The sequence below is a fragment of the Vanacampus margaritifer genome, chromosome 18 (genome assembly GCF_051991255.1).
Source record: "Vanacampus margaritifer isolate UIUO_Vmar chromosome 18, RoL_Vmar_1.0, whole genome shotgun sequence".
NCBI classification, from domain to species: Eukaryota; Metazoa; Chordata; class Actinopteri; order Syngnathiformes; family Syngnathidae; genus Vanacampus; species Vanacampus margaritifer.
In genome coordinates, this window is record NC_135449.1 from 14,733,624 (window position 1) to 14,744,333 (window position 10,710).

At 38.0% G+C, this 10,710-nt stretch overlaps 1 protein-coding gene across 1 annotated transcript in view; it reads right to left on the reverse strand.

Annotated features, from left to right (window-relative positions):
* LOC144038822 (myosin heavy chain, skeletal muscle) overlaps positions 1-8,515 on the reverse strand; it is a 50,801-nt gene extending 42,286 nt beyond the window's left edge. Inside the window, exon 1 of the mRNA XM_077551569.1 lies at positions 8,260-8,515. Coding sequence (XP_077407695.1) covers positions 8,260-8,331 — 72 coding nt within the window. The 5' untranslated portion in view covers positions 8,332-8,515. The remainder of the gene's footprint in view (positions 1-8,259) is intronic.
* Positions 8,516-10,710: the final 2,195 nt, after the last annotated feature.

The following is a 10,710-nucleotide window of genomic DNA, read 5'->3' on the forward strand; positions in this document are numbered from 1 at the left end:
AATTTTTGGGCAGTTTTGGTCCTCTATAGCCCACCTTACAGCGAATGCTATTTTACATTTATATATATTTTTTTACTTATTAAAACCTTAAATTGTAAGTTGCCTCTAAAAACAGTCACTCAAAAAGGACATACAGTAAGTGAGAATAAACCATAGACTTTCCTATTTATCCTGTCCATAGCCAATTTGATCTTTGCCAAGTTTGCCTTGCCTCACTTGACACATTTCTTTGCTTCACTCCACAATCATTCGTCTTCCCTTGCAAGTCTTATGTCCCGAACTTTCCCACCTCCAAATAACACTCAGATGACTACAGGTTGATCTGTTCTGCACATGCAAAATTGGGACATCTGGAGACTTTGTCTATTTGATCCACATTTACTTGCTGTTTGCAACAATTTTGCTGTGAAAGGAAGGAACGGTTGTCATTGTATACTGTATTCACGTTGTTATGGAAAAAGGAGCCAATTCACACACTAAAACGGCGATGACCAGAAATTCAATGGTCTGACAGAGGACCAGCAGCAAAACTGGAGCAACTAAAGGCCTCTTAGACAAAACTTTGTGGTCTGATGAGACAGACTGAACTTGTCCAACATGGATAGAGGAAACCACATACATTAACCTGGGCGAGGTAAGAACTGTCACGATTAAGCAGATATGGCAAATCCAGGTCCAGAAAGTAAAAACCCTGCCACTGTTTGGCTTTAGCCCCATGTGCTAGCTAGCTAGCTCCCATGGCATTTGTTTAGGAGCTAGCTAGCTAGCACATGGGGCTATAGCCAAACAGTGGCAGGGTTTTTACTTTCTGGACCTGGATTTGTCCCCTTTGCGATTAAGGGGAGAAAGAATGCAGCAATGTACAGCACAATCCTGAATGGAAACTGTTTCAAAGTTCTGCTTGACCTCAGGACAACAACCCTTAGCACACAGCCAAGATATCAAAGCACTGGCCTCAGGACAATTCTTTCTATGATCTTGAGTGGTCAGGCAAGTGTCTATTATGCAATCTGATCTCTAACATCGCAAGATGTGTTGCATCTTTAATGTAAATCCAACTCTTAACATCAGAATAGCAGTCTCGTGGAGCAAGAGAAACTAGGAATCTCTATCCCATGTATCATTTACCATCCACAATTGGTCTAATGACCCTGTTCAAATTTCCTTATTAAAGACAAATTCAGCCCTATTTGAAAAGGGGCAAAGTGGGGGGGGGGGGGGGTAGAGTAGAGAACTGAGTAGACTGTGTAGAGACTCACAGTGCAATATTTGAAGGCCACATCATTCTTTTCCCTTTCAAGCTGCAAGTTGTGATCCTCGAGCTCACGAACCATCAAAATGAGACGGTCGTTCTGCTCCTTGGTTCTTTTGCAAAGTCAATGGCCCCACCTGCGAGTAAACACTCAAAACATCACTAACGATTTAATATGAATATGTTTTACCTTTGACACGCCTTTTGCTATCCAAGCACATGTTCAGCCATATATATATATATATATATAAACAAAAAAATTATATGATGGTTTAGAGGTACCATAATTTATTTGTTTTTGTTTTTGTTTTTGTTTTTTACTATTAGTAAATTGTGGTCAATGGGTGCCAAAGATGTGAGGTAAAACAAAAGACTGCTTTTCAATAAAACAAAGTGACTTTCATTGTTTCAGTTGGGTATGTATAGTCTTATTACATTTTACTATCTTACCTGTTGTGTTTTACAGTCATAACATCAGCCAGCAAACGTTGGCTAACCACAGTTAGGCTATTTAAACAAACCTATTCAAAAAATGGTTACATCATAACATGTTAAGATGGACCAGAAGGTTTTTCTTACAGTATAATAAACCCTGATGGATATTAAATGATACATTTTTGACTGTTAAAAGAAACCAAACCGTTTCATAGCTAAAATAGCACAGAATAGCTACTAGTAATGACCCAATTATTGTTGAGTACATTACACTATCATATCTGTAATTGTGTGTATTTATTTTTTATTGTTTTAAACTTTTACAGTCAGTTAGGTCTTTATATAGTTATTTTGTGTTCATTACATAAAGCTAACTAAGCTAGTTTTGGTTTGCTAACCACAGTTTGGTTAGTTAGTTAACAAACCTATTTTAAAAATGGTTGTATCATAACATGTTAAGCTTGACCAATAGGGTTTTCTTTTTATATAATGAACACTGTTTGATATTATAATAATAAGTAGCACAAAGGAACTTTTAAGATAAGATAAGATAACATAACATAACATAACATATACCTTCATTTATCCCACAGTGTAGAAATTCGCAGAGTTACCAGCAATACACATCGTCACACCTCACATATAAATAATATGTATCACAAAAAAAAATACTTATGTAGCCTATAGTTAAAATAAAACAGAGAAATACAGTAGTGTAAATAGATGGCATCATCATCACATTTGTTAAATGTGAAATTAAAACATCACATCACACCACATCAATGGTACTGCTGATTGTAAAGTCTAACAGGTAGGAAGGACCTTCAGTACCTTTCCTTGTGACAGCGTGGATGAAGAAGCCTAGTATTAATGGTGCTCTCCATGGCTCGATACGTCACTTCCCCCTTTACCCATCCGATACAAGGACAAAAGTCAATTTGAAAATCGACGCACGTCACTCATTATTACTGCTTTTATGGCAGAAGCTGCTAAACAACTTTTTAAAAGTTTTGTCTGAGGAGACAAAAAAGAAAAATGGAAGCTACCCGGGTAAAAGGACAGTCAAGGATCAATACTGGCCCAGCTTTCACTCGCTAGCGTGAATTAAAAAAACAACACAATGCGCTTGTCCTCAGGCGAAATGTGGTCTTCCTTCAGACATAACATTGCCGCTTTTGTCCATATGGTGCCACCATAATCAGCATAAACTGAAAGTTCCTTAGCATTGCTTTAAAGAAAAAACATTTTGAAGGCTAAAATGGCACCAAAAGCATATAGAAACGACCAAATTTTTGTTAGCAATATCATGCTAAAATAGGATTAAAATCACTATTCATAACAACATATTTTTTTATTTTTAAGGCTAGGATGAAATGGGCTACCGATGCTGCATTCAAAAAAAGTTAGACCAGTGACATGGCCGAGCGTGGCATCAAGCTCACATCTGATTTTGTTAGAGTGGCCAGGAAAGAGCAGCATTTGCAAAATGTGCTACAGGTACGGTAATTGAACTTGACCGCAGCCAACAACTCAAACTTCGCAGCTGCAAACGTAAGCTGATCCCTGAATAGAATAGCATTGTTATTGGTTATGAAATGGCAATGTAGTTCATAGTTATTGCAATAATATGGACAAAAGATATTTTTCTATATATGTATGTCAGTAATAATATATTTTGGTAGATATATGCATGCGTAAATACAGTATATTGTTGGACTTATGTGTTGATGCAGTATGTGAATGTATGAACTTGTGATAGTTCTGTTACCTTGATGTAGTATTATGTAAAAAGGGTAGGCAGTATAAGCTTTGGCGTCAGTCTACACCTTTTGGTCTCTGTTCTTATATACAGTATATATTTCTTTATATATATATATATATATATATATATATATATATATATATAGTCGCGTAACAACACGGGATTCTCTCTCTCTTCCTCACTCTCTCTTTCTTTCTGTGTCCTCATGTAACACTCCTTTTGTTTGTTTTGGGTGTTTCATTCACATTATTGCACATACACTTACATTCATCCATGCACTTTGCATACACTTCACATATTTACACACTCATATCCCATGCTTCTTCTTTTTGTTTAAAGTTACCTCTTATTTACAATAAATCATTTAATTGCCGGCCTGCGACAAGTGGGGGCTTGTCCAGGAGCCCGGGGGCCTCCTATTTGTCCCGCAATGAAAACCAGACATTTTCATGAATTTATAAAAATTCCCCGGATAGAATGTTAAAATGTGGACATGTCCGGGCAAAAGACAAAGTATGGTCACCCCATTGTAAAGGCACTTTTGGGTGAACAAGACATTTACTGTTTTCTTTGTTCTTAATGTTGGTAGAAAATGTACTGATGTAATGCAATTAACAATTCTTTACCTGTGGCAATACTCGTGTGTGAATATTTTTGTATTTCTGTTATATTGTGTCAATGATAATTGCTTAGTTAATTTGCTAGTTTTGAAACAAAAAGTTGCAATTAAATTTTTGACGGAAGTGGTGAATGATTTTATGTTTTACATTGAATGTGTAAAAAGGGGTGGAATTAAATAAGTTCTCTTCTTCCCACTCCCTTTCAGGCATCTCTGTTTCATCATTTAAAATGTACTTTTCTTTACGTCTTTATTATTGATGTCAATTGGGATATGTTGTCTGAAATAAACACAAGAAAGAAAGAACTGATCTACTGCATGGACTCCAGGGAGTCCTTCTGCCATGTAGACCGTGAGCCTCTCTCTGCAATGAATTTAGATGGGTTAATGATGGGAGCCACTTTGATTGGTTGGGAGTTTGCTGTGTTCCCTGTGGGCCGCTTCTATCTGTGCTAGTCTAGCAAAATACCAAAAGAAAGATAACGGCTCCCATGCGCACAGTTATGAAAATTGAGCCCATAGTTCTTAACATTGTGAATATACGCCTTACACACAGACACACACTATTCTTTCAGTATATTTATGTTTTTAGAGCTAATACAAGTACTTTCTTTCCTTTTTTAAAAAAAACCCAGGTGTGATAAAAATAGGCGGTTCAAGAGAGAAAATGGTGAATGAAAGAAAAACACAACACACACTTAGAGGACAACTTGTTGCTGCTTGAGTCTGGTATCTGTTCTTTTGGAAATAAGCTGTCATTATCTGAACCTGGACTGTTTCACTCTCAGAGCTTTACATTCAGTCAGTGGGAAATTATATAGGGATATACAGCATCATCTTCCACACGTGTGCGTTGATAGTTGCCAGGGTGTCAGAATTAAGATTTAAGACGTGTGTTTAACAGCCGTGAGGATATGCGCATCACTGAACATGCCGTGCCTGTAGTTACAGTACTTCAAATGCACAATATTTACCTGTCAGTGCAGGATTTAGCATGGAGCTCGCTATCAGTCTTGGCGCTGATGCAGAGAAACAGAAGATGAATGCACAACTTTCACACAATTATATGGTTCAAACTTTCTTTTCACTTTAAGTAGACAATAAAAACAAATCAAACAGGGTCTTTGTTGTAGCGCAATCTCTCTCTCGGTGCAATGATTGATGCATATTGGAAAATAGCCTTGTTTGGACTAGAAGCTTACGCTCACTCCCCGTTAAACTAATTTTTAAACTTTTCCATTTGATTGATGGAACTGTGAAAACAGTTGTAGTAAAAATAGGAAAGTCCTTTCCTCTCGTATACTTCCAAAATCCAAGAGGAATAATCCCATCATTCCGTTCTCTCACTTGAGCAGCTGTTTGGCATTGAGAGCCCTCTTCACACCTGCATGGTTCAGTATCAGTGTCATTCAGTTAAATATTGACAAACATAGAAAAAAGTCACAAAAGTATCTTCCACTAACGTAAATATGTGTTTTAGTGAGATTTTACAGCACACTTCAGACTGTTTATTCTCTGGCTTGAGGTGAAGGGACTGCAGGGTGAGGCCTGGCCCCTGGCTGAACCCTGGGCCCAGGTCAAGAGGAACGCTGCTGCTGGCTTTGATCACTGAAGCACGCCACATTTCATGGATAGTCATGCAGTTGACTGGCTGCAGGGTTAGGTACGAGAATAAATCACATCAATGACATGATTGTTGTGAAGTGATTATAAAGACGCTATCTCTGTTGACATTATAAAAGCTGTAAGAGCTGGTTATTGTTCTTATAGGGCTAATTGAAATAGCTGACATTGAATAGGAGACACTGGCTATGTTTGCGTCAGAAAAATTTGATTGGCGCTACAACGAGGAATATAGTAATCATTGAGTTAATTGAGAATAATTGACTACAGAAAAATTGGCAAGGCATCTGTTTAAGTTATTGACAAGAAGCTACTGGAATGTATGTTTCTGTCAAAGTTTGTCCTTCTTTGTAGCAGCACCAAACCAGACTGCAATTGGTGAAGGTTCCTCAGCAGGAGTGCTCCACATACTCCTTATGCTTGTACTGTATTTAACAATATAACAATACAACAATACAGCTACTGTATGTAAAGTCATCATCATCAGTCTATGGCAACTTAACTTGGCTTAAACAATCTTAAAGTAGTAACAAAGACATCTCCCTCAGAAATAAGCGTGGATTCTTTTATCCGCTTATATCTATAAGACTTAGCAGTCAGTAATTAGTCATATGATGATCGGATACAACTGGCCTGCCTGCTGCCATTGCCAGACTATAATTCTTTGTGAAGCATTTAAATGTCAGGCCAAAAAGGAGAAACAGTCTTCATACGACTGGACCAGGAGTTTGAAATAAGATGGTTATGGATGAAAATAGCAGTTAGCATATTAATGCTAGCATGGCCACAGGACTAGCAGCACGGAATGAACGCTGCAGCGTAAAATAAACTTCCATCTTTGCTGCCAAAACGTCCAGCCGAACACAGAGCAACTGACCCACTCACACCCACTGTACCAACTCACTGAAAATAAAAGAAACATTAAGAAACATTTTAAAGCACCACCTACATTATTTTATTGACCACAAACAAAATGGAGCAATCGTCCAAGAAAACGCGAGACTTCTCTGGCTGCTTTTTCTCATGTGAATACAAAGAGAGGAATCAGGTTATAAGAAAGCAGAGACTGCGATTAGGCCTATTTGATAGGCTGCTAGCAATGATAGCCTCATTCTTCAAACACACTCATTGCAAAATTTTGTGCATCCATTTTAGTAGCTGAAAGATTATCTGTGCTTTCAAAAATTTTCTTTACAATATGTTCTATGTGACACTCCGGTATTGTGGAATATCATTTATTTTTTATTTTTTGCCATCTCAGGGGGTGGCCATTTTGCCACTGTCACTGTCGACTGAAAATGACATCACAGTTGCTCAGGGCACGACCAATCATGGCTCACCTGTTTTCGGAAGCTGGGCCGTGATTGGCCATTACCTTTGTCCTGAGTACCTTTGATGTAATTTTTCGTCGGCAGCATGTGGCAAAATGGCCGCACTCTGGGATGGAGAAAAAGGGGTGAATTTTGCTGCTTAGCTTATACTCCAAAAGAATATTAACCAGAATGATGTGTTTAGACTAGTTAGCGTTTACAACCCAATATTTTGCTTGACTTTACCTTTAAGTTTTAAAATGGAAGACTACCATTTGCATGGATTGAATAGCCAGAATTGCAAAGACTCAGCTCCAGAGTGATCAAAGGCAATCTGAAGTTACCTGTGAGTACTGTGACATTTAGATGACTCCCATGTGAAGCTAATTGATCACCAGAAAGCCCCAGTAATTTTAAACTTTGTGTGTTTTTGTTCAATTATTTGAGGACCCTAGGAAGACTAGCGACCACTTTGTGGAAGCTAATGGAGTTCCTAATAAAGAATAAAGTAAAGTCCTTCAGTAAAATAAATAAATAAAAATACATGCTGAAGAGCTTTTATTTTTGAGAAAAGGAGAGAAATTTAAAAACTTTTAAATTGAGATTGTTCTTTTTGGGTCCAAGGGCAGCAGATCCTTTGTTAGACAGTGAATTCAAGACAAGAGTCTACAGTGATTTGCAAAAATTTAAATGTCAGCGAGTCAATAGAATTATCACGCCTCCTTAAAAGTGTGTTTTGACTCTATTAATTCAGTGTGGCCCGCATGGAATAGGTGGGCTGCAAACTCTCAACTCTGCCTGCAAGCACGAACAATTGACTGTTGTCATCCTTTTAGCTGCAGCTCAATGTTTGCATTCTTTTGCAGCATATGTATGTGTATGTGTGTGGGTTGGACAGAGAGAGAGAGAGAGAGGGAGAGGGAGAGGGAGAGGGAGAGGGAGAGGGAGAGAGAGAGAGAGAGAGAGAGAGAGAGAGAGAGAGAGAGAGAAAGTTGTTAGTTGCTTTTTACTTAAAATAAATAAAATATCTGAATGAAAAATATATAGGGCGAAAAAGTTGACATGTCTTTAGTCCCAGATGTCCTGCACTAAACAAGACACACCCCCTCTTTGACTTCCGGCCTTCTGCCAGGAGGAGCCCTGCTGTCTCCTAATAGTAACGCAACATACATGATGACATGGCAGCGTCTAAAATCAACATGACCGAAGCTGCACGTAGGTATGGTCGCTAGGAAGACTAGAAGAGTTGGTATCTTACATGTGCCAGCGGTCTGATGGTAGGCCGGTACTGATGGAAGTCCGTTTGGATCACACACACTTTCTTCTCCATCCTCACAGCTACCCGCAGTCCATCCTGTCTTCACCCATCAGGCGTTGGGGACGAAATGCACCCTGTGTGTGTGTGTTCTTTCTGTGGGCCGTGAAGGAGAATTTGTGTGTTGCCGAGAAGGCGAGGCAGAACAGATAGTACGAGAGAGGGTTTTTAAAAGTACGTGTAAGTATGTTACGTTTGCTATCAGACCCTGAGGAGGGAGTGTGATGAGTTAAAAAGAAAACACGAACCAACTTGCATGCCTCCCGCCTTCTACCTCATCAGAATTCCCACCACACACACGCGCGTGCGCACTCCAAGGTTAACAAAAACTAGCACAATAACTAAAATTGAAAACACATTTTCATTAATTATGAAATAAAACAAAAACAAAAATGCTTTTAAAAAAAAAAAGGAAAACTACCTGAAATTTCATTTTACGTTTCCGAGACTTGCAAAAATGTCCTTTGTTTTCGTTTTTGTCAATTAATGTAATCTATGAGCCTTTGGGGTTGATTTTAAATGTATTTATTTCGGTATTACAGTATGGCTGTTAGCAGGATGAATTAAGGTCAAACAGTCATCTGGCAGTTGTGATCCTTTTACTCTGTGACGCCTAGAAGTGATGCCATCTGGCGGCAACCAATAAAAATTCGCTCATATGCGACAGCCGTGCTTGCGGCAAAATGGTTTCTCTGCTTTTGTCACTTAATCCGAAATGTGGCGCTAGGTATCAACTCTTTTTTTTGGTTCATATAAGAAAAAAAAATATCAATGTATGGATAAAAATATAATGCTAAAATACTTTGAAATTCAAGCCACAAATCCACTTTAGAAGTTGGCAACTTTGCAAACAAGGGATAGGAAGCTGGACCATCCAATATTGACGTTAGCGTTGTGATGCATCTAACTTTAGAAGCAGATTTACAGTGCCTATAGAAAATCATCATACCCTGTTAAAAATGTCACCTTTTGCCACCTGGCACCCTGGAAATTTAAATAAGTTAAAGTTAAATAATAAATTAAATTTAAGCAAATTTAATAAGTCGAAAGTTTATAAAAATCTAAATAAGTTAAAGTTGAATACTACATTAGAGTAAGTTTAAATAAGTTTAAGTTCTGTTTCAGATGCGTCCTGGACGCCTCCCTGGAGAGGTGTTCCGGGCATGTCCCACCGGCGGGAGGCCCCGAGGACAATCCAGGACACGCTGGAGAGAATGCATTGGGATCCCGCTCGAGGAGCTGGTTGAAGTGGCTGGGGAGAGGGAAGTCTGGGCTTCCTTGCTAAACTAATATTAAAACTAATAAAAACTAGAATGAAGCCTTTTCCGGAACAACAATATTGATGTAAAATTGTTAATTTATGATTAATTAAAAAATGAGTGTTAAGAATGATTTCATAGAACAATCAATATGCACTATAATAATTGGAAAAGTAATCATTTTCATATGCATTTTTATTTAAATGCAGTACTTTACCCTTCAAATGATTTTCTGCTACATTCTAAAATGTTTCATTTGAAAGGATATTTTTTTATTAGTGCTTAAATTCTTATAATCAATTTGTGTACACAGACATATTGTTCACAAAAAGTGGGCATAGGGTATAATCGTTAATATTTGTGGTAATTTGTTTATATAGTGGTATGCGGCTTGTCGATTGTTTGCAATAGGTGATTGCTGCGCATCCACTCAACTCAGGAAAAAATGAGTGATGGTGACAAGGTACTTGTATCTTGTGCTAAGCAAAAACACAGAGAAAAAAAAAGGCAATGTGTCTTTTTATGTCGTTCCGTGTTCATTTCAGTTTGAATCACTTTGACAGGTTTAACTCCATTTTCCCCCCCTGCGAGATTATTGTCTGACAAAGGCTCACTTGACAGTTCTTGGCTCGTGTTTTGTGAACTGCCAGGTTGAACTGATGTCGGCATATGAGTTCAAGAATGTAACCTTTTGCTCTCAAAAATGAAAAAAAAACAAAACAAAACAGAACAAAAAAAAAACACAAGTTTGCTAAATTTACAGTTGGTCATTAAGGCACCAGGCAGTACCATACACATAAGGTTGAGGTTCACATAATAATAATAATAATAATAATAGTAATAATAATAATTATTATTATTATTAACATCAGCACCAGCATTGGGATGCAAAACTGAGCTTTTACAATGACAACAATTCTGCAAATTAAAATAAAAAGAGAAAAAAGCTTTCTCTGGCCCTATGTGCCCCAGTTTATGGTGATTCCAATGGACTTTTAGTGCCTGCCAAAGTACCAGGTAAGCTCAAGGATCTGTGAGCTTCCTTTGATGACGATCTTAGCACATCACATGCCTCTGAGAAGAGCTTCAACCCTTATTAGGTGCCTGCTGAAAGCAAGCACATCCAGTATTACTA